The sequence below is a fragment of the Paramormyrops kingsleyae genome, chromosome 5, assembly GCF_048594095.1.
Source record: "Paramormyrops kingsleyae isolate MSU_618 chromosome 5, PKINGS_0.4, whole genome shotgun sequence".
Taxonomy (NCBI): domain Eukaryota; kingdom Metazoa; phylum Chordata; class Actinopteri; order Osteoglossiformes; family Mormyridae; genus Paramormyrops; species Paramormyrops kingsleyae.
In genome coordinates, this window is record NC_132801.1 from 35,031,440 (window position 1) to 35,057,302 (window position 25,863).

The 25,863-nt window shown below is 39.7% G+C and overlaps 1 protein-coding gene across 1 annotated transcript in view; it reads right to left on the reverse strand.

Annotated features, from left to right (window-relative positions):
* The window catches only part of mybpc2b (myosin binding protein Cb), a 39,340-nt gene extending 15,868 nt beyond the window's left edge, over positions 1–23,472 (reverse strand). Inside the window, exons 1-10 of the mRNA XM_072712656.1 lie at positions 23,348–23,472; positions 12,526–12,546; positions 9,166–9,237; positions 8,907–9,055; positions 7,930–8,047; positions 4,832–4,880; positions 4,642–4,701; positions 3,731–3,897; positions 2,312–2,444; positions 1,680–1,804 (exon numbers count right to left, since the gene is read on the reverse strand). Coding sequence (XP_072568757.1) covers positions 1,680–1,804; positions 2,312–2,444; positions 3,731–3,897; positions 4,642–4,701; positions 4,832–4,880; positions 7,930–8,047; positions 8,907–9,055; positions 9,166–9,237; positions 12,526–12,546; positions 23,348–23,369 — 916 coding nt within the window. The 5' untranslated portion in view covers positions 23,370–23,472. The remainder of the gene's footprint in view (positions 1–1,679; positions 1,805–2,311; positions 2,445–3,730; positions 3,898–4,641; positions 4,702–4,831; positions 4,881–7,929; positions 8,048–8,906; positions 9,056–9,165; positions 9,238–12,525; positions 12,547–23,347) is intronic.
* Between the last annotated feature and the right edge of the window lie 2,391 nt (positions 23,473–25,863).

A 25,863-nucleotide genomic window follows, 5' to 3' on the forward strand; every position in this document is an offset into this window, starting at 1 on the left:
AGACTGACAGTCAGCATGCAAATGATTGTCAGTGGCTCACTGGGTTTTTAATCAGAAGGTTGCTGGTTTGACAGGATGAAAAGAACCATTCCGATGTACTTGTGCAAATGAAAAAAATACATTGTTTTATAATAAACTCTTGTTGTTTTTAATAATAAGTGATTTCACACCATAGTAGTCACCTTTTTAAATTAGCCATAATCCACAATGAAATGTTGGGACAAATACTTATCTCTGAAAAACCAAAGTTAATACAAACTCTTTTTTTTTATCAACTTTGGGTAAGTGGGAAGCACATATTATTTCATGGTCTTGGTGCACAATGATAATCTGTGCTTGTTTTCTTATTTATGCTTGGTGTAGAGTTACAAAAAGTCAGTGACTGATCTGCATGTCATTCGTAGAAGCAGATCAGTTTGCATTAGTTGAAAGCAACGTCAAACAAGCATTACTTATAACGTGATTCAGCGAGAAGAAGGAATTTGGGAAATTCTTAATATATTAAACTATTTATGTCAACAAGCACTCTGTGCTGTCAAAGACCAAACATGTTGCATGAGTATTTCATGTGTGGATTATTTACATCCATACTGGTATTTTGCTCTTTTGTAATTTACTGTCATGTACTGAAGTTCTTAAAGTACAGTGCATTGCCTATAAATGCGTTCCTAGCAAAAGTGTCTGTGCACACTTTGTTTCTTTGGAATCTCAGTGATTGTGAACACGTCTAACCATGCCAGTGAATGAAAATGTGATTGTATAATACTCTAGATTATGAATCTAAATCTCAAACCATTTATCAGTTGAAGTACACAGTGTTCTTGATTGAATCCCACTCTGGGTTTCAAATTAAAAATATAGTTCTAATGTTCTGTGCATATTTCAGCTATCATACCTTCCACTAATGTGCTTTCTGATGATTCATAATTTGCTAAATAATCTAACATTCTTATGATTATGTTGTAGTGTTTCTATGTAGTTCTGACAAAACCTCAAGGTACAATATAGTCATGCATACACACACACACACACACACACACACACACATATACGTATATATACAGTATTAGCCTTTTCTGTTTTCTTTTTAGACATATTTTCTTAAAAATGGCTGTGGAGTAAAAGAATGATTGTTATATTCATGCTTTCTCTGAACAGTCCATCAATTCAGCTATGGGATTTTGCAAAGGAGTATTTTAAAGTGTTTTGCATATTTCAATTTAAGGATGTCTAATGATGGGGGTGCAGCTCAGCAGGTTATTATGCTTCAGATCCCGCGGCTGGCAGAGTGATTGCAGCCTTGGGCCCTGAGTAAGCCCCTTAACCCCCAATTGCTCCAGGGATTGTCTGACCCTGCTTTCTCTTTGGATAAAAACCATCTGCTACATAAATAAAATGTAAGGAACTGCACAGGATGTGGGCATTTTTCTTAGTATTTGAAGAGCATCAGGAAACACAGATAAGCTACATATGTCATTTTCACCGCTCTGTGTTGTTTTCATTTAGTGCCATGTTTCCCTGCCCGGGTCTCAGGGACACACAGACAGCCCATACCCCGGTAGGGAGCTGGAAGGAAGCGAGAATGTGGACAGCCTGGCAAGGAGCTCAGAGGGAGAAAAACGTGGACCGACTGTCGGTCCCCGAGGAGCGAATTTTAAACAGTGATTTAGCGTAATTACCCTTAACAAAGACCTCAGTGAAGCACTTGTCCTCCCCAATGACGCACTCATAAGCCGCATCGTCTGCAAGGGTACACTTGTTGATGATGAGCGTTCTTTTGTTCCCCACACTTTCAAACACATATCTGATGAGCAGAAAAGTCACAAAACAAATAAGATACAGAACCCAGCTGCATGCAAGCGAAAAGTAAAAATTATTAAATGACTTTACCCGATGGGGTACAAATAATGTAATATTATACTATTACTTATGTATTTACTAAACACAAACTAAGTCTTAGTTACATATTGACGTCATGTTAATTCATATATAATGAATAATGAAGCATGTTCTACCTCAAGCAGTTACTATATTTAGTACTATATCTGTTAATTCTGTAAACCTTTGTGAACTACTGAAGGAACAAATCATGCATAATGAATAACAAGTGAAATACTGATCTCATGTTTGTTCAGCATTAATGAATCATGACACATCTTTTATGTCAAATAACAATTAGGTTTGTTCATGACTCGTTGATAATTTGTACATCAGTTGTACACCAGTATTTGTGCCCATCTGGTAAAGTGCTGCTGTTGTTGCCACCAAACACGGCTGCACTGGTCCATTTCAACCATCCATCCCTCCATACTTGGCTGATGGTTTGATCTCCTGTCCATTCTTTAGCCACTTGACTTGCGCATTCGGGTCGACCACTTCCACCTCCAGAACAATCTTCTTGTCCTTGTCCACTGAATATGCAGGTTCCAGCTTTTTCAGGAAGGCTGCAAATTAGAGATTGAATGTTGTGTACATCCTGCACTATGTGTGCTACTCTAAGCGTACAGACCAGTCAACATTGTCAAATATTTGAATATTGGAGAATGTGCAGAAATTTAAGAAATCTTAAAATTGAATAATAAATTAGCTATTCTACACATTATTTAACAGCAATGTAAATGCTTGAGAGTGATCCATTCTCCAATAAGTTGCAGTTTATTCATTTTTAAGTTTACATCTGTTTTTTGGGAGCTCTGCATGTGCCATACAAGCCAACCATAATCATCTTTGTCCTTTCTCACTCAGAGTGCAGTGCCCATAGAGACAAACTTCAGCAAAAGCAAGTGATTTTTCAGATCGGCTTTGTGTCTGACGGCACAACTCAGTGCAGCAAGTGTAAGAGAATCTGCTAATACTGCTGCCGTCAATGTTATGCGTATGTTTAGATTGGCATGGTTGTCACTAGAAACATCATTCAGATTCTGTGAAATTTGTTAACAATAAAATTAGAGTGAATTTTCAGTGTACCAGTAGACTTCCTTGAAAGTTACCCAGATTGTGAATTACTGCCTTGTCTGTCCCAGTAAATACAGACTCTCTTGGGTAATAACAAGTTCAATTTGGCTATAGTTTATTTTGGGTAATTTTTTATAAGTATCGTAAGTTCAAATATTGCAATGTGAATTTTTCCATTATTGTTCAGCCCTAGTTTCAATCTTTTAAGTTGTCCTTCTGCAGCAAAAACTGATGTCTCATTTTGTATGGAAATATATTAATGGAGCAGCCTGTAAGCTACAGACGTATTGTTAGGATTGTGATGTTAAAAATAAAGAAATCACTGTTCCCCATCACTGCCCAGTGCACAGGCTATTCAATGTTACTGCATACAACTGCATTTGAACTGTTTAAGTTTAACTTAATTGCAGCTTCATTTTAATTAATTCAAGCCACTTTTCAAGAGTTTCTGTTATCCTTGCAGCAATAAGTAATATATCAGTTTGAATGGTAAGAAATCCATACTCCATAAACATTTCTCTGTGTGTATGTGGGGGGGGGGGGGGGGGGCAGAGTTATCAGAATATTATCTGAATAACGTCGGAGAAATCTGACTATTAATTCTGCCTGCAACTCCCATCCTAGTACAGACATCAATTTGTTGGAAAACTGTTACCACTGAGATTTTTCAGTAAGTGGTATTGTCGATTTATGAAAAAGTTGTACTTTGTCACAGATTCATTTGTGAGCCAAAGTGAACAACACCTATTTGCTGCTGTCCTACTATTACTCTCACCATCACTTGACGTGGGTTCTGCTGCTTTCATCTTCTTGAGACGTTTCAGCATGCCCCGCAGATCTGTAATACCGTACTGGAAGGCGATCTTCTCGTATTCACTGGGGTGCGCGTTTTTCAGAATGGCCCAAACATCAATTTCCTCTTTCACCTCTCCCTTCTTCTTCCTAAGAGTAGGAGGAAATCGGGAGAGAAAGAGATTAACTATAATTATACAGGGAAACTTCACATCTAGAACAATGTTTCCCAACCCAGTCCTCAGGAACCCCCCAGACAGTCCACGGTTTTGCTCCTCCCAGCTCCTGGTATGTGGACTGTCTGGCAGGGAGCTGGGAGGGAGCAAAAATGTGGACAGCTGGGGGTCCCAATGGACCGGGTTGGGAAACACTGATCTAGAACATGGAAAGTCAAACTGTGGCTAATAATAAAAGGAATATATGAGCCAGTCTTGGAAAATTACACAGTCAGGAACCAGTTTTGGAAAATGACACAATGAGATATACAAAAATAGTACACCAGACCTAAAATCTTTTTTGGTAGCTCTTTTAGCTATTATGCACTTATGTATGATTTGAGTCTAAATCAGCATTGTTAATCTTTACTGCAATGGAAAGCAACCGTGCAATATGGCAGTGAAACATCAGTTTTATTTAATGAAACATGCCAGCTATCATGATTGTATAAGACAAAGTAGCACTTACATACAGTAGCACTTGTCATTCAATTTGTCCATTTGTAGTGCTCTACTACATGTGCCTTGGAAATAGCTTTTAAATGACTGGCTGCAGCATTTTTCCTGATTTGTTATAACTTTGCATTTGAACTCTAAGACTATAAAGGCTTGATCCTTCAATGAATGTTCCCTGTTTAGTAGGCACTTGCCATATATAACCAAATAAGGTATCTCTTACTTTTTGGTAGCTTTTAGGAGAGCACTGAAATCTAGTTCACCTTCATCTTCCCCTGCATCCCTGGAGAAATGAGATTGACGCAAAGAAATTAACGTGCTTTAGAAAAGTTGTGCAGATGGATTGTCCAACACATAAAATCATACCTGTGTAAACATGTTTAGACTTTACACACAGATATACACACACTTACGCTCTTTTAAATGCTTCAAGAATGTTTTTTTGTCCCTCCTGTTGTGCAGCTGAAAAAAGAAAATATATGTTAGCATATTTGAGATGCTCAAATTTTTTTTGACATTTTTCCTGATCACAGGTATGACTTTCAGCCAATCCTCTTTTGTACCAATGCTGTTTCTTCAAGTGGGCTCTTCTATTATAGCCACAAGATAATCTTAGACTACGTTTAATTTCACTAGATTAAAATTTCTTTTCAGCATAAATCTGTTAATTTTCTTATGTGCTGCAGTCAAGTTAAAGTACTGTAATCTGTAATGTTCATAGTCAGATCTGGCCAAGCATAGGAAAAGAAAGAATGAGACTATGATAAAGATGGAGAATTCAGAATACATACACAGATACAGCGTTACCTACAGTACATGGATACTGCATTACCTACATGGATACAATGTTACCTACATGGATACAGCGTTACCTATATGGATACAACGTTACCTACATGGATACAGTGTTACCTACATGGATACAATGTTACCTACATGGATACAGCGTTACCTACATGGATACAATGTTACCTACATGGTTACAGCGTTACCTACATGGATACAGCGTTACCTACAGTACATGGATACATCGTTACCTACACGGATACTGCGTTACCTACACGGATACAGCGTTATCTACATGGATACAGCGTTACCTACATGGATACAGCATTACCCATATGGATACAGCATTACCTACGTATATGGATACAGCGTTGCCTACACGGATACTGCGTTACCTACATGGATACAACGTTACCTACATGGATACAGCATTACCTATATGGATACAGCATTACCTATATGGATACAGCGTTGCCTATATGGATACTGCGTTACCTACATGGATACAGCGTTATCTACACGGATACAGTGTTACCTACATGGATACAGCATTACCTATATGGATACAGCATTACCTATATGGATACAGCGTTGCCTATATGGATACTGCGTTACCTACATGGATACAGCGTTATCTACACGGATACAGTGTTACCTACATGGATACAGCATTACCTATATGGATACAGCATTACCTATATGGATACAGCGTTGCCTATATGGATACTGCGTTACCTACATGGATACAGCGTTATCTACACGGATACAGTGTTACCTACATGGATACAGCATTACCTATATGGATACAGCATTACCTATATGGATACAGCGTTGCCTATATGGATACTGCGTTACCTACATGGATACAGCATTACCTACACGGATACAGCATTACCTCTCTGATAATGGACTTACTTCATGGATAGAGCGTAACCTACACAATATGGAATTTCCTACATAGATAAAGAGTTACATTCTGACCATCAGCCATTTTCTAGATGATTAACATGATACGTAACATGGGGGGAACCTGGACTCTATACCAGGCAGCACTGGGCCAGCTTGGTGCACAGTCCGGTCCAGGAATAGGGATGTGTTGTGGTTCTCATCTCTCCAGGGAGACTTTTTTTTACTGTAGGTTATGAGCACATACACTTGTAACTGACGGATGCCCAGGATGGGTTTCTATAATATCTATGACATGTTCTATAACAGCATTTGTCAATCCGACTCTTGGGGACCCCCACATGGTCCAAGTTTTTGCTCCTTCCCAATTCCCTGCCAAACACTCTACATTTTTAATCCCTACCAGGAGCTGGGTGGGAGCAAAAACATGAACCGGCTGGGAGTCTCTGAGGACCGGATTGAGAAACACTGTTCTATAGCAGCTATAACATGTTTCTACCTGTAATACCTTTGTGCTGTGGACAGAAATCAACCCAGTAAGGGTCCAAGGGAAGCCCTAGAAGAGAAGGCACTTCCTGGGAGAGTTAGGGAGAGCACCGGTGACTCCCATTACTGAAAGACATCAATACCTTGTTGCACACCAGCCAGTTCATACCCCAACAAAAGGGGATGAAAGGAAAAGGCAGTAACTCTGTACCCCAAAACCAGTAAAATATGACACAAATGTATTAAACACACTTGGAAGGCATACTGTATATCATCATTAGCACACACTACCACTCATGCGCATGCACTAATGCACAAACAAGACTGCTCAATTCACCTTGCAACTTTGTTGAATTTGTGATGTCAAATGGTCATTTGAACACATTTTTCCTCTCTTTTCTTTGTAGATAAAATTTATCGGCAGTTTTCACACAACAAAAATAAGTATGTGGCACCTCTGCAAATACAAAAATCTTGGCTAAATTCTGACACATAACAGTCTTTGATAATCACGCCCCCCACCCCATCCTCCACAGGCTGCACTGTAGTGTAATAACACAGAGATTTGCTTATTATACTCAAAATTCGTGAACATGAAATTTCAAAAAGTGAAAACTTTTGCTGCTATGTAGGAAGGTTGTGGGTTAAACAATATAGCGAGAACAACAATAGGTGGTAAAATGTGTTTTATGATTGCTTTAATCAGCCACCCAATTTTAGACATGAATTTCAAACATGGAAATCTGTGTCTTACATAGTTTGAGAGTAATCTGCTGAAAATAATTAGTCTATAAATTGACTGACTAAAGCACAGCAAACCTGTCCATCCATTTCCCTTAACTGCTGCTCACATTCAGTGTCACAGGGGGTCTGGAGTCTATCCCAGAGGCTACAGGTGCAAGGCAGAGAAGAGCCCAGGATGGAGCACAGATCCATTACAGGGCTTGATCATACACACCAATGGGCAATTTGGCAGCTACAATTAAGCTTGGCATGTTTTTGGACTGTGGGGGACAAGACTAACCAAAAGACACCAGAGAGAACATGCAAACTTCACACATATGGAACCTTGACAGAGACTTGAACCCTAGCCGCAGAGGTATAAGGCAACATTGCTAACTGCTACACCACCATGTCACCCACATAGTAAGCCATACAATTATTAACTTGTTTGCTAGTCTTGATGACTTGATAACTGCATTACTGCCTGTTTTATTAGTTATTGTTTTTACTCTCTAAAATGACACCTAGCTGATTGTCCATGGTAACTTGACCTTGACATTTGTCGAACTTTTCATAGAGTGTGAGGTCGTTTTGAGCAAATTTATCTTACCTTCCACAGTGATCTCAAATGTACTGCTATCGCACTTGTCTTTGGCACTGATCTCACACCTGTAACCACCAGCATCGCCAGGCACCACTTTGATGATCTTCATCTCATATGTGTAGATCTGAGGGCAGCAGAAGCTTTGCAGCAGTTTTCCTCCCAATGCACAGGCAGTCACTCAATGTAATGACGTTGCTATTAAACCGTATTGCGGGAAGAGGACATTGTAAATGTCACATAACTTCTGCTTAATGACCTACGTCCCAGTGAAGGAGTATGTGATGGAAAGCCACACGTGCTTCAGTCCAGGGGTAACTGCATAATCATATTGAATATTAATTTCCAGCATGTCATTTATGTGGCTCAGTTTACATGCATTTAAAATGTTATTGGTCAATAAGAGGTTACCTTAGTGCTGTTTATAAAATGTAGCTGGAATATCACTACAGTGTATGAGAAGAATATTCAGTAACACTTTCTATGAATGCCATGTCAATAACAACCTATGAACACATTCATAATACATTATAATACATCCATAAAGTATTATAAACATGACTATAAATACAGAAAAATATATATCTATAAATATAAAAACAATAACATATTATAACCTTGTTTATTATGCGTTATTGAATGTTTTATGAAGCTGACATCCATAATGCACTACAGATACCTTCATAATGCAGTACAAAGCATCCTGAATTCTTATACCAACCATTATAATGCATTATGAAGGTATCTATAATGCATTATAAATGACAGTGTACCGACCGGTATTTCTATTTCTATTCTAAGCGGTATGACCCGCATCCCCGTTAGTACTGTGTTCCTTGGGCAGTGATTGGTTGAGGAACATCACACACAGCTCTGAGCTACATTGATTGGTTGTGGTGAATGAGATCTGGGTTGCCACGTCAAACTGTCAAATGTCATGTGAAATGGCATCTGGCTGTATTCTGTTCACTTAATTGTGGCCAGACCTTGGTGTTCCTATCGTAGGTCTCCTTGAACTGTAGGTGCTTGCCGGCCTTGCTGCCCAGGTCCATCCACTTTCCCTTCATCCACTTCAGCACGGGCTTCCTCTGCAGGCTGGAGGAGTCCACCTTCGCCGTGAACATAATGTCGCTCCCTGGCAGTACAGCCACTTGTTAATAGCTCATACGACAAACAGTCCATCCTGAATTGGCTGATTAGAAATATAAACTCTAGGATGGTAATTGGGTGGGACTGGTTACCGACCTGCAACTGCGCAGACCGTCTCTGGCTTCTGCACAAAGAGCCCAGACAGTTCTGTTGCCTCCTGGGCAGGTGCTGCAGGGGAAGAGTGACGGCCAGCAGTGTTACTCACTATGACAGGGTTATTAGGAAAGAGAGGCCAGACATCCAGTGACTCCTATTTCTGCAAGAACTTATATATCCAGCTAAAAATGAAGTGGAGAAACGAATGTATATCACCAGATCTGTGAATACAGAATGTACAATGATGAGTTCGGCTCTCCATATCCAAATTAGACACCATGTGATCACTTCATGTGGAGCAAAATACATTCACTTTAACAAAAAATGCACTATGCCAAAACTGAAACAGGACAGTATATAATAGTAATAAAAAGCATTATTGTGTACCTTCAATACTGTTCAGTCATGATTCTGTAGACCTTACAATAATGTGTTTATATCATACTTACCCTTTCTCTCATCTGTTATTTCAGATCGCAGTCAAATTGGAGAAAATACTGTATAATCTTGTATAATCTAGGGAATTGGGCAGAATTATAGCTCATTTTACCTGGGGCAGCCATTTAGTGCAGCCTGAGGCATAAGGGCAAAGTATTTACATGTCTGACATTTTGATCAGCTGAGAGGGCAGAAAAGCTTTTTTTGGTTCAGTAACTGATTCTAGTGCCAAATGCAACAAAAAATGAAAATAAAAACTGGGGCAGCATGCAGCTGAACAGGTTAGGGAGGCTGACGGAACAGGCCTATCAGTGGAGGCGGGGCCCTTAGTCCCAAGGCCGTTCACCTCGGCTGCCCCGAGGAAACTCGCTGAGCCTAGATGTCATCGCTGCTTCGTCACTCTGCACGAAGCCATCAACTAAACAAATGCAACTGAATGTTTTATCACCGACTATAAAAAAAGTGTCAATTACACCTTAAAATACCATTACACATCTAATGAATAGTTATTTCAGTAAGAGACAATTGTGCGTTTTGACTTTAAAATTAAAAAAGTTCCCCCTGAGCCGGTTTATTTTAAGCTGATGGATGTTGTGGTGTACCTGTTAGTGTATGACCTGACCTCATTATGTCTCCACTACTCTCCTGGCATTCCTGCTCATTTGTTGACACTTTTATTTTTCTGTAACAATCATTTTGTTTAATTTTTTTCTGAAGGCTTTAGCCACAATGCTAATGTATAAGTTCTGTAGAGCTGCAATCCATCGCCCAAACACATACTATGCAGATACGCACACCGATTCAGACACAGACAAGTGTGTGCATAACAACCGCTGTGCAGAGAGCCCTATTTCTCCTGTCACCGCATGTTTCGATTCTGACATGTGTAACAATGCAGTACGCAGCAGGTAGATCGCAGTGATGAGCTCACAGATATAAGCAGGAATGCAGACGCATACATGCATACTATGTCTTTCTGAGCCTGCAGAAACTGCTTATAGATGCAGTGCAGTGGCAGGCATGGTGATTCAGACATTTTTTGTCAGTTTGTGTCACTCTGGAGGACAAGCAACCTTCAGGAAAATGCACACAAATGGCGTGAGGGGAAGTGTATGTGGAGAGGAAGATAGTCTCATGCATTAATGGTCCCTCAGCTGAAAGGTCATGCAGAGTTCAATTCCAAAACATAACCTGAGACTACAGAAGCTCATGACCTCTGATCATTACAGCTTTCCCACATACTGGTGATTCCAGGCCCAAACATTGTCCACATACTGTGGCTCAGCCCAAAAACATAGATTTCTCTAGAGTTATAGAAGATGACTCGTGGTCCCTGACCACAGGGTTGCAACTGGTAAGGGCCACTGAGCTTTGGGTTCCCACAGTGTCAGGCTAGAGGTCGAGGTAAATAGACTGTGAAGCTCACTCTGGACTACTTTCACATACAGGTAGTTACACAGAGTCTTACACAGTTATACCATATCTTACTTGTCTTATTAGGAGGACTAGATAATCCATGTCAGGGAGGACACTTTGAGCTACCTAGTTACATTAACATTAGTAACACGTATGATTATAGGAGACTGACCAATCAGCCCACAGCAAGGACTCAGTGCTTAAGCGAAATTCAGGTCCTTTTGATTGAAATGGCAGTTTATATATCCTGTCCTGGCTCAAAGTGTCCTCCCTGACATGGATTATCTGGTCACCCCATGTCTTTTCACCCTCTGACAATGAAGGGAGCCTGCTTTTAGGAAAGGAGTGGATACAGTACAAGTGTGGAGGTTAAATGGACATGCTGGCAAGAAAACACATAAAACCTTCAAGTGCAATACAAAGCAAAAAGCATTTCCATTTGTGTCAAGACACAGATATCGTATTTGACGCACATTATGAGAAGACCCAGTGCACTGGAAAAGACGATAATGCATGGAAAAATTTAAGGTAAAAGAGGAAGAGGATGACCAACAAAAAATGGATGGACTCTATCATCACAACAATGATCATGCAGTGGGGAAGGCTGACGACCCAGCAGAAGGCAGGGCATTCTGCACGAGGCAACATTAAAGTGACAGACACCAAATAAAAATTTGGGGCATCTAACATTAGTGTTATAGATGCAATTAAAAACATTCAACGCACTCCCAAAACACCCATGTAATAAAAAAGTAAGACCCCATTGGTAAGGATCTTATTTTCACGGTGCCTGATGGAATGCTTTCATAAGCCATAAATAAAAAAATCTCAGCATTCACACACATACAAACAAATGCCCCAAAGAGCTCATGTAAAGGATTATGTCATCCTTCTCCTCTGTAAATTCTGTAAGATCCACACAAACTTCCATTCCAAATATGAAGGGCTGGTAGGCTACTTGCATTAGTTAATACTGTATCTCTTCACACGCCAACAGACTTTATTGCTATTTGTGTGTATTGTTTTGCCTCAATGACACTATAAAAAACACTAATAAGCAAATATATTTTTACAATGCACTTTGGCATGTATTGCATGGAGAAAGCTTGTCCAGCAATCACTATTATAGTCATAATGGCTTTATTTACAATTATTCACATTCACATGTTCTTTCTTCTTCTTCACCGTCTTATACATTCACTCGGCCCTTCAGTTTGCTTCCAGTCATTAATAAAACTGAACAGACTTGTATCCAAAGAGTTAGGGGATACCACAGCATATTGCAATATGTGTAGAAATTAAATATCACCGTGTTTGAGAGTAAAGCATGAATGTGAAAGTAGTGACAAGCAGAGGCTGCACACAGATGCCTTCAGCAATGTGAAATCATGGCCTGTAGGACAGTTTTAAAAATAAAGACCACCGTGTGTTGACTTACCAGGCACACAGACACAGAAACCCTGTAAAATATAGACAGACAGCCATGCCCTCTCTCATCTGACTTACCATCACCCTCTGGTGCATTATCTGAAAAAGAAAGCAAAAAATAATGATCACTCTAAAATGCAAAAGATAATGTTGCAATCTTAATTATAAGTGTAATCGTCAGTGTACATTCATACTCTCTCTCTTCATAACCACGTACTTAAATATTCTGTTATATAACGCTTGGTACACCCCGAGTTCATTAAGGCCGATTCACAGTCCCTGGGTTAATCAGCTGCATGTCTTTGACCTGAAAAAGACCTGAAGGAATTCATGCCAGAGTGGCCCACATACATAGGAAGGCATGACCCTGGGAATAGAGTATCCCCAACAGCCATCTAACATAAGTACCATAATGCACCACTGCATTTTACAGAGATGACTATTCATTGTACAATATGCAAATATGTGCAATAGCCTATGATATATTGCCACTTATCACCCCTGCACTTTACGTTATGTCATTGTTACATAGTCTGTCTCTTTATAATTTATTTCAATCGGGATATATTGTTTGTTTCTGTACACTGCTTACCTTTTGCATTTATTGTTTGCTTTGTATTCTTGATTGCATCGGCTTTGAAAGTCACTACCATAATCTTATTGTGCGGAACACAATGACAGTGACATCTTTGAATATGAATCTTTGAATCTGGAGTCTGGGCCACTAAGCTACCCTATTCTTCCTGAAAGGATCGGAAATGAGGTTAAGTAGTATAGACAGGTAAATAGGAATCCAGCTGAGATGTGAAGTGATGGAGCAAAAACTCATTTTGTTTTTTTTTTTTAAATGTAATTATTCATATAATACCCCAAATATGCAATGTTTCACTAGCAGAGTTATTGCGCTTATTAGCCAATTTCAAAAATTAATTGTAATTGTGGTTACTAGCCAATGTCTGTTTTATTTAATGTGTTATACCCACCTAAAAACTGAATGCATTCCTAACACTTCTCACAACATCTATCCTATGGATGCTAGAAGGGGTTTGGTTGTCTATTCATCCACTATATTTCATCCACTATATTGTCCTTCTGGTATTTACTTGGGTGTTTTCATATTAATCATGAAAAAGAAACTTGCCTTTCTAGTGTCACCTTCAATATCTTGGGTTTACCTCAGCATACTATTTTATAATTTTATGACACATTTTTAATACATTTCAATCAATTGTATAAGTAAAATTTAAAGGTTAGTAAATACAGCACAAATGATGATTGTGGAGACAAAGAACTGAATATAAATTTTAAAAATAGCAATTTAGCAACCAGGTTATTTAATTGTTCATTTAGATCTTTGGAAATGGAAAAATCGCCAAATGTACGGTATTATTTGGAACTGTCCTCCATAACAACAGAAGCATCAGTTTTTTCAAAGCATCGTTTTCTCCTTCAGCCCTCATATTCTCTCTTGAGCTCACAGAACAGGACCCCTGCTGGACAGGGTGATGCACATACTGTACTGTATGTATGAGCTAACATCAGCATGCAAGAATCGTGATGATGACGAACACTAAACCTTCTGCAAATGCAACATATAAATATAAAATTGATCATTTAAATGTAAATATGACATTGAAATACTATTTTAATGAAATGTAATATTACAGGTAAGAAATAAGTAATCATTTGAAAAATAATAATAATAAAAAAATAATTTGCTTCATTCTGAGACTCTTCTGTATACCTATTTTGACAATATTAAAAATAAAGGACCATCTGTGCCCCACAACTATTTTCAACTCCTTTAATAACAACTAAATAAACAAAATGTCTTCAGAAGGGCATTGTTGAGAATCACAATGCATATACAGGTAGATTTATTCACGTGAAACCGTGGCTGTATATTACCATTATTTCGTAAACATGCATGTGTGTCTGTGCTGTAATGTACTTATGTGCCCTCCGAGGCCCCTGTTGGCTGTAATCCCAGCCCAATAAAGAGATCAATGGAAATGTAAACGCGAAGTAAAGTTAAAAATGGGAGTCACACCCGACTACTCTGACACAATGCAATACAGTCAGGGGATGAAGCCTAATTTAGCACTGCATGTCTCGGTGTTCTGCGGGGGGGGGAACCTAATGGCACTCGCTGAGGACACCGCTGTCCCAATGCTCTGACGGTGTTCCGCGGGGGACGGGGAACCTAATGGCACTCGCTCAGGACACCGCTGTCCCAATGCTCTGACGGTGTTCTGCGGGGGACGGGGAACCTAATGGCACTCGCTCAGGACACCGCTGTCCCAATGCTCTGACGGTGTTCTGCGGGGGACGGGGAACCTAATGGCACTCGCTCAGGACACCGCTGTCCCAATGCTCTGACGGTGTTCTGCGGGGGACGGGGAACCTAATGGCACTCGCTGAGGACACCGCTGTCCCAATGCTCTGACGGTGTTCTGCGGGGGACGGGGAACCTAATGGCACTCGCTGAGGACACCGCTGTCCCAATGCTCTGACGGTGTTCCGCGGGGGACAAGGGAACCTAATGGCACTGGCTCAGGACACCGCTGTCCCAATGCTCTAACGGTGTTCCACGGGGGACGGGGAACCTAATGGCACTCGCTGAGGACACCGCTGTCCCAATGCTCTGACGGTGTTCCGCGGGGGACGGGGAACCTAATGGCACTCGCTCAGGACACCGCTGTCCCAATGCTCTGACACAGGCCTCTGAAACTGATGCAGTCAGCTGTGAAATTTTGTTGATACCAGACAATCTGCCTCAGGACAAATTCCGCTTGGCTGGCATACGTACGCTTTTCACGGATTTACACTCATGTAAGGAGAAGATTGCGGCTAATTTGTCGTGCTACGATCATGCAGTCTTTTGCTATGGTGAAAATCTGTGATTCCACAATCAAAGCTTGAAGGTATAAGAGCAGAAAAACACTTTGGGCAAACCAGTAATAAACTAAATAGTATTAATTAAACAGCAAAAAAAAATTGCAAGAAACCTTAGAGCTTAAAAACGTAATATATGGATAACCTATATTTCAAAATAATATAATCTATTGATTGGTATTGTTATATATGTTATTTAGCATTATTTATTATTAAATTTAACATTTGAATAGGACCTTTTCAGAATCAGGTTGATCAGAAATTGGTATGAGGGTAAAAAAAAAACACTTATTTGATGTAGCTGTGCAATTGTGACAAAGCATGTAAATGAAAACCCAAGTTCATGTCATTGCAAATAGCAGAAAAGCTGCCGGCCAAATGTCAGTGCTGACTCTGCAGTGAGGGATAAGGGCAGGAGGGCAGCACATTAGCTGGCCTCCTCTCAGTGTTCTGCACGCCGTTATAAGACACCATTCCTAGACTGTTATTTATATTTAGCCCCTAATGACACCTCTAATTATGAGGGGCTTTACAACTAACTTTGCATTTTTCAGCTAATCTAAAACCCTTGGTTCTCCTGAACATCTTTTTAAATCTGGCATTTACTGCGAGGTAAATCCTCCAATTCAGTGTCATAAGAACTTTTGCAGAAAACACCAGTGACCACGTGGTTTATTCCTCAGGGCTCAAGAACTATCTGTGTGCAAAGTGATAATCTCTGGAGATTGGATCATATTCCGTGGTGTTGCACTTCTGTCATGTTAGGGTTATCTACACAAATATATATTTTTGGAAGTAAGAAAACTCTTCCTTATGTGTAGAGAGTGACCAATATTTGGAAGTTGTATTAAATTCCCATTTGCTGTTGTTTCATCCTTATGAACTCATGTCATTAAGACTTCACTGGAAGCTCAGGATGAAGAAGCATAAGAACTTCAATACAGCAAGTTGCAGAAACTAAGCCAGGAATATGTGTGAGAAGACACAATGAACTGTATCATTGTTTTAAGCATCATTTTATCATTTTCTGGCATGCTGAGTGGTCTCAGTTTTTCCCCTCTATCTTTGTGGTTAGTTTCTTAAATGGCCTACAGTCACATGACTGAGCAGTACATGAATGAAAGCCATTAAAAACACAATAGTCCTGTGCGCATCATCTGAATTCAAACCAGCATTTTTACATCCACTCTGTCTGAAATGTTAAAATTCAGAATAATATAGAAAAATGCTGTTAGAGCAAGTTTTTTTTAGTTTTCCCAAACTTCACAAGATAGATCTTCTGCATCGACCTTCATTTATTAAGCAAACTCTCACATAGCCCTATGCTGCATGGCCAGCCAGAAGCTCGTATCATGAGTGATGTGTTAATTAACTGTCCGGTGTCCAATTTCAAGATATTGGCATATATCACCCACATTTAGCCAACTCAGAATCAGTCACAAATAGTTTTAACCTTTTATATTATTCTGTGAAGCAGAACCATGTGTTTCACTCAAATTACTGTGGAACTTCTGTAAAAAAATATCTGAAAAAAGTTCAATATTTGTAGAAGTTTATGCTGTCATACACAAACACACACATATATTTTTAACATTTTCCTTTTTAGAATTTTGGATTTTTGAATTTTCGGACTGCGGATGAAATACATTACTATGTGAATACTTTGCTATATATGCAATGAGGTCATTTTTTATCCATGCAACATGAGTTTGCATGATTCTGACAGGTCTTGACAGGTGTCTATGAACGAGCAATACTTGGACAGTGATTCCATGGGTGTGTTTTGGCAGCACTACATGGGACGGTTAAGCTTTCCATTAAATCACTAGATGGATTTACAGTCGTGCTGATAAGATTTACAAGGCTAATGTAAAGCAATCCAGGCAGACTTTGAAAACAGTCTAAAAAGGAGAAAGGAATGAGAGCAATTGTAAAGATCCACAGTACGGATATGTGCAAAGTAAAAGAGATCAAGGCAGTTGTTATGTTCATTCCCAATGAAAGGTAATTAATAATAGTGAAAGACACCTAATTAAATAAATAGGAGTTAAGACTGAAATTTCAGCAGAGACAGAAATGTAACATGAGACACTGGTGAGGTGCAGACTGTCACCTTGTTATTTCAGATTGTCGAAATGATGATAAAGGTTATGACCGGGAGACATTTCTCCTTAACAGCTACCAATGCTTAGAGGAAGGTGGAGAGATGCTGCAAATTGGGCAGAATGCTCAAGGTGACAAGCTGAGCATCAGAGGTCATGTTTTGTTGTGAAATGTTATTCTCCATATCCAAACTGCGGCTAAAAGTGGAGAGTGCAGGAATGAATTATTACCATTATTAAATAAGGAAAACAGATAGACAAGCGACGGACCTGGACTAAATATACTAGCCGGAGCAGAGATGTTTCTAATTTATTACTGATGAGGATGCATGTGATATTGGAATAAAACCTGATATCCTAGGATATAAAATTACATCAGGCGAGGGCCCTGGATGTGACACCAAGGAAATATGTGAGGTGAGTGAGAAGGGTTAGAGGGCAAAGGTCAAAGGAGCAGATGGACGCCAAAAAAGTTCCTTTGAAACGGAAAGCAAGGAAAGGGCAAAGCAGGGGGAAATTAATGGAGGTCAGGCTGCTGGCAAATACCATGAAAACGAGAAGATGTGAATGGGGAGAGTCAGGTGCTATCATTAGCTTACGAGGCTAACTGTGTTATGTTCTTTGCCATACATACATGGAAATAATAAAATAGCATAGCACATACTTTAACATGCAATGTGTTAAATATATAGGTTCATTTAAAATGTCGAGATGCTTTCAGCTTAGAGTATTATTCAGCAGCCCCAATGTACAGTAAGAAAGACTTGTATTATGCTAATGAGTCATTTGGCATTGGACCACAGTGCTACACGAGTGCTATGTGCCACTTCAGGCTAAGGTTAGCGTGAGCTTGAAGGTCATAGCAGGAACGTGATGGGTGGGTGTGGTGGAACAGTATGGTAATGTAATAGCTAGGAGGACGAAGTGGAGAAGACACGCGGTCATTTGGCTGTCAAGGGTTGAGGAGGACAAAGAAATTAGCTTGCAAAGTTTTATTCAGGGATTGAGAGAACGACTTTGGTAACCGTTAGGCAGTATAAAGGTATGCAATGGCAATTTAGAAGAGAGTTCTGTTATGCTTAACTATTATTACGTTTAACTATTCCTGGTATTAAAGTCGAGAGCACTGTTAGATAACTTTTGTATTATAGTGTCACATGAATGTGTGTTTGTGACAATCAGGTGCATGATGGGAAAAGGTAGGGCATAGAGAAAAGGCAGTCCCAATGCTGCAGGAAAAAACAGAGCGAGGGATGGTCACACCCAGTGCGGTAGGGCCCTTGTTTAATGGACAGCCGCCTCATTCCTTCCATATGCCCTCACATTCGCTCCGCCCGCCGTTCTCGGGTTTCCGTCAGTGTGCTGATTTACAGTGACATCAGATCTCTGCAGTTAAAAAGGAGCAGATGGCTCATCGGGGGAGGAAGCCAGTCATATTTTTCCCTTTCTGATGTAAACATTTCTATAAAAAGCCACTCAACTTGTATTAAACGTTACGTCATTTTCGTCACAGGTTTTAGTGAATGTATTACGCTGAATATGCTGTCAATGTACATTGAAATATGGATCTCGGAATGTATGCTTTTAATATTTAACACTGAAAAACAATTAAATAAAAAAACCTCAAAATACTTCATCTAAAAGTATTCACCCCTTAATATTAGCACTGGTAAAGGAATCTCTACTTCAAGTACTTGCACATCAGTCACCTTCAGAATTTGTATCATTTTGATTGAAATCCACCTGTTTGTACCACCTGGTTAAAGTTTCAGTTAAAGGGTCATTCATACTGAATACACTTGTCTATGTTGAATAATACACATGTCTATGTGAAGGTCCCCTCACTGAGCATTGCATACGCTGTCATGTGAAACAAAAAAGCCTTTCCAATATGAGTGTGAGTGGACAAACACTCACTGCTCCGCAGCCATCAAATATCAAGACATAGAAGGCACATAAATCTACCCAGAATCTACACCAAACAAATCCTTCAAAGTACTAAGCAAAATCAGCATCCATTAGAAAAAGCCAAACCTCCAACATCTACATGTATCTATCTAATGACTCACATGGATGAAATTGTGAAAAACCCAATTAAATTCAAGTTCAGATACCATATATGCCTAACCATTAATTAAAAGTTCCCTGGAGGACACTGTGTTTGACAAAAATTAATTTGAATTTATCTGTCATTATAATGCAAAACGTTATGTAGGAGACTCTCAAACAATGTGGGAAAAGACTGTAGGCTGATCAAACACATAATAGAGTTCTATTTTTTTTTACCAAATGCTACATCCAGCAAGATCATTCTAATATGTAGTGGTGGCAGCATCATGAGCAAGAGCTGCTTGAATGGAAGGAATTGAAGGATTAGTGGATGGAGCACACAATTAACACACTACCAATAGACCATTAAGGAAACAAGGTCAAAGTGGAACAATCTTCAAAGGTCTTATGGGAACAGAGATTTGCTTGCAGCAGGACAATGACACCATAGAGTTTGGAAAGGCCAAGACAATGGCCAGAATTGAGTGCCAGGAATTTAATTGCTGCAGAACCTTTAAAACAAAACTTACATTTTTGTGAATCACTCTATCCACGGTAATGCTAACCCTTTAACCCCTTTGATGAAGGTCAAGGCTTGCATGGGGAGAGGTTGCAGACCATCCCCAGCAGCACAGGCAGGTCAGTACATCGTGGATCACACATAATCACAGGCAAATCGTAGATATCAATTAGCCTAACTGCATGCCTTTGGACTGCAGGAAGAAACCAGCAAACCTGGAGAAAACCCACATGACACGGGGAGAGCATGCAGGCTCCACCCACTCAGAGAGAAGGCACAATTCATACCCCAACCCTCATTTAAGATAACACAATATTACAATTTCCAGCAGTAGGACATGATGACTTGTTAGGAAGTAATCTAATACTGCCTGTGATTCAAGATGTTTTATTGACCGTGTGCAAAAAGTGCATTGGGGTGCTTATTTGTTCAATCACATCCAACACATTGAAAAACTAACAGTCTGCAAATAAAAAATATAAACAGACAATAGGTGTAATAGCACAGTGAGAACATGTGAACTAGTAAGAACTTCATTGCTGCTATTTGTCTAAGCTTATGTGTAAAAGTGGCTTTTGGGTGATGTACAATGTACAAGCTCTAAGCAATGAAAGTCCCAAGAATAGTGCATTGCCTCTGGTGTAAGTGAAACTGTTGAAATGCCGCAGTGAGTGACACCCCGACCCGCCAGTGCTGGGTGCTGATAGTGCATTCCAGTGCCAGCCAGGAGCCTCAATGTGTTTGCAGTCTACCCAAATGAACCAGACAATTCAAATTAGCACTTGACAGAACGTATTGATTTTCTGTTGCTTTTCAGTCAATTGTTGTTATATTGAACAACTAAGTACCTAAAGACTTCTTCAAATTAAATTCAATTTATATACGTGTTTTCTAAATAACTGAAGAAAACCATGTGTTCTAACACAATTTTAACTATATGCCTTTTTTAAGTGCATGTATAGTCTAAGTGTTATTTTAGCCATGTTCCACCACATTGTAACTTAGCCAAAACATCATGTTATAACAGTATATTCCTTCAGCTGTAATATAATTCTGCCAAAACATAGCAACCGTCACCAGGCTGCAAAAAATATTCACACCCTCGAAATGAATGAAATATGAACCAATCATGCGGCAGCTGCAGATTAGAACAGACTTCTACTGTGATTTCTCACAGAATGTTTTCCGGAACTGTCCTCTTTTGATACTAATGGAAAGATGGAATGAAACTCTTCCCCTACATGACGCCGAGTAAGTCAGATTTGTCACAGCATCATAATTCTATTAACCCTGTCATGCTATTAAGTTTTGCAGCAACCATTTATGAATTCTAGCAAAATACAAAGACCACACCTGAAAATACAGCTTGGTAGGTGTTGTGTTTTAGCACAGATACAGTATGCTATTTTGTTAAGTGTCTATAATTGCTCTTGAAGCTGTAAATATATTTCCCTTCCAACACCTTGCAGCGGGTTGTAAAACGTTGTGATACTTCCCACCTACAGTACCAGTATTTCCTTGCTTAGCACAGCTTGCTTTGCAGTAAGTAAGTAGACTTTGCACCATCCCAAATATTTCACTGACTGAAGCCCCACCAACCAGAAAGTTCTCCTACAAGTAACAGCATTTCTCCCTGATTTTCTAAATACTTCATAGTTAGAGGAGAAGTGGGTGAGCACTTTGATATCCTGTACTGTCAAGTGATGTGGATTTAACACATAATTTGCTTAGACATTTTTATTGCTCATCTCCTGTGTTTGATCTAATATAGATCAGAATACCATACTGATTGACTATTAGGGAAGGCAGTCTACTGTATTTTTTTCAGAAAACCCACACAAATGGTGTATAGACACATAGAAACAGCATATTAACATTCACTATTCTCTCCACCCTCAATATATAAGACTGATTCATTTGCCAACCCACAGCTGATTAATGGGTTTGCTGTCGCTGGAACTCTGCCCATCACACCTTAGAATGATACACTCCAGAAAACTGGCAAAAATGGTCGTAGGAGTTTGGAAATTTATTAATTTCTCTGAAAAGTACTAACAGTACTTTTTCTAGTATATTCCATTGCTGTAAATGAAACCTCTGTATTGCTGCTCTTGCTATCGTCACATTTCATGAGTTGGCATACAGTGAAGGCTCCTATACAATTGAGATTACTGCAAAGTATAAAAAAACTAATTCTAGCATGAATGATTATGTTTTAGGAGCTTTTACTAAAAAAAAAGATCGCTATGCAGTTCTTGAGGCGAAAGTGAAAAAGCTACAGTACCCAGTGAACAGGAAGTAGAAAGCGGATGTATTATCAAACTCACAAATACCAAAACTGATATGCACTGCAAATTCATGGGTGTAGTAGTATCCATTTTCAAAATGCAGCAGGTATTGTCAACAAGTCTTTTGCCAGTCATTTCAAAGAAATTAATCTTATTTTTCTAAGTGATGCTTCTGTATTCTTATCAAAACAATGTTCTGTACTTATTTCAGTTATATAAATGTTTCCTAACAAAAAGAAATGTATTTTTTTCCCATTTTTATCAGTAAAAAACACATTGGTTTATTATTATTTAAGTTAGGAAGTCGCTTAGAGTATGGAATAGTCTTCCTGCTAGTGTAGCGGAAGCTAAAACCCTGGGTTCCTTTAAATCAGAGCTAGATAGGATTTTAACAACTCTGAGCTATTACTGTAGTTGAGTTCTCCCCAGATGAGCTTGTGGGGCCAAATGGCCTCCTCCCATTTGTAAATTTCTAATGTTCCTATGTTCTTGAATTTAAACAATTTAAAAAATCGAATAGAATTACAAGTATTTCAAAACTTTAAGAATAATACATCTTTACACATAACAGTATGTGAGAACACGTCAGCACAGTTTAATAGCTGTCATAACTTATGTGCTGTATAATAATGAAATGACATGCAACAAATGTGATTTTCGCAGTCTCCTGCCGTACAGCAGCTTATGACAGTTGTCACAAGTGTCACGACAGCTGCCACTATCTCTGCTAAGACAAACAAACAATAAGCTTATTGAAATGGGTTGGGACCAGAATAATGCAAAAATAACTTTTTGAACAAAGTCTGAATGGTCGCATGATTATTATTATCATTTTTATTATTGCGAGATTCGTCTATGTGTTTGTAAATGATTTGACAGCCTAAGTATGTACCCTACCTGCTTTGTACAGTAAGTATGTACCCTACCTGCTTTGTAAGTATGTACCCTACCTGCTTTGTAAGTATGTACCCTACCTGCTTTGTAAGTATGTACCCTGCCTGCTTTGTAAGTATGTACCCTACCTGCTTTGTAAGTATGTACCCTACCTGCTTTCTTAGCTTCCGGCATGGCTGCTTATGTCTCTCCTTCGCTTCCCCCTCTCCTCTGTGTATCTGGGCTTCCTTCACTTTTTCCTTTTATTACTGTCACTTGTTTCCCCCTCGACACCCACCCTTCCCTCCCTCCCTCCCTCACTCACCCCCCCCTCCCTCACTCACCCCCCCCCCAAAAACTTTTGGTTTCCTTCCCCCCTAAGGCATGGTGGAAGGTGTCACTTGAAACTCATGCAGGCTTTCCAAAAAAAGAGGGAAAGAGGCAGGATTGTGCGATGGCGAAAGAGCGAGGGAGTGGGTGAATGAGAGCATCACTGTCATATGGAGAGGAGCAGACTGCCAAACACTGGTGAATAGCCTGACTGTAAATTTTGGGATTTGATCCCACATAATGACACTGAATCACAGAAAGCTGTTTTTTCCATGAGGACCTTTACTCAGTTTTAAAATGCTTTAAAACATGCATAAAAATATTAAAAATCTCAAGCCATTAAGTCATCTTGAGATGGAACATGGATCACTTGGAAATAATGTCTCTCTCACAAGACCTCACCTCAGCCTGCTGGGCATGACATGTGATACACATATGCGAGTAGGACCCCTACCGGTTTGCCTGGAGTCGCTGCCGTTGTATCAGATTCATGCGCAAGGATTTAAAGAGCCACTTAGTCTTGGCAACATATTTGCTTGAATACAATTGAAGTGATAAACATCTCTCAATAATGGAATCGAGCCTCTAAAAATAGAGCAGAGTGGAACCAAAATTAACCTCCTCAGTCTATAAATAAATCTGATGGGCTCCTGCTGTTTTACCAGCTGGCTGCCTTTGCTCAGACTGTGTATTTATTCAGATGCAGTGCAGCCCTTAAGGGGCACTTTGGCAAGAGCGGCTATCTCTTACTGCACATTAATTAATTGGCATGTCCGCAAGGTTCACGGATTTACACGTTCAGAGAATAGCAGGGGGATATTTTAACATGGAGAGTCACAGTCTGATCGCTCAGGGAGATGGCGACAACCTGGGGGGTGGGGTGAGGGGGTCCACGGGGTCACATTTTTCAAACTCTGCACTATCACAAAGTTTCAAAGCTGCTCACATGGTTTAATTCTTTTTTTAAGTCCAGTAGCTATTTTAAATATAGCCAGACACTTTATGCAAATTCTTTATATATATGAACATAGTAAATTCCCGATTGTAAGGGAATACTCATCATAAGTTCTAATTTAAGAAACATTTACATTTACTTTATTTAGCAAATACATTTGTCCAAAGCGGTGTACAATTGAGGCAAACTGTACATTACAAATATACGTGTTGTCAAGGAGTTGCTAAGGCATAAGTGCAGTCAGACTGAACTTCCAATGAATTCCCAGGTAATAAACAGTTGTCACGCCTGGCTCGTCCGATCGTTGTGTGTGCCACGCCCCCCTCGTTACCTCGTGTTACTTCCTGATTGTGATCACCTGTTGCCTGTTATTTTCGGCCTGTCCTGTGTATTTAGTCCGCGTCTGAGTCCATTTTCCCCAGATCGGTCATTGATGTTCGTTGCCGTCTGCCCTGTCTTTCCCTAATAAAACCCCATTTCCTGCATTCTCACCTACCTGCCTCGTCCTTCCCCGTTTCCCGCCTGCCCGTTCACCACGAACGTTACAACAGTATTGGAGAAAGAGCTGCACAACATTTTCATAACAAAGCAAGAACTTAATAAGACTACTACTCAATCAGCAAAAAGTGCAACATTAAAGAAACATGGAATTGTGTAAGTTTGGATAGGTATTCCTGGATCAGATGGGCCTTGAGATGTTTCTTGAAGGGGTAGAGGTAATCTGATTTGGTTGGGCAGCTCTTTCCACATTCAGGGAACCATGCATGAGAAATGTCTGGAGTGAGACTTCACATATGGTGGAGGGATCTCCAGGTGGTGTTGGTTTGCTGACCGAAGAGGGCCAGATGGGATGCAGGTCTTAAGAAACCTCTTGATGGAGATAGATGCTTATCCATTAATGACTCTGAAAGCCAGCAGAAAGGGCTTCACCTTCATATGAGCTACTATAGGGAGCCAATGAAGAGAGACAGAGAAACAATACTAATGAAAGGCAAAGGAGGGGAGGGCAAGAAAAAAAGGAACATTTGCTATTTGTCATATTGGATTAATTGGTTTGTCAGATTTCTTGAAAGACCAATTAAAGTTAATATCCAATTACAACTAATTGCATAGTTGTTCCTTAATATCATCTATAGTTTGAGTTTTGGATCAGCTATAATTCCACGAGGTGGGTAATGATTAGTGTTGTCAAGGTTGTCATGTCTACCTATTATGATTTTCCCATTGTGTTACCCTGTTGTGTATAGTAATGACCAGTTATCCTGCCCTGAATGCCCTCATGTGTTGCACGTGTGTTTGTCTGGTCCTGCAGCCCTATGCCCCCCTCAGTCCTGTGTTCCCCATACTCCTGGGTTGTCTTTAGATCCTGTCCTGTTCCCAGAGACTTATCTCCTGCCTGCAGCA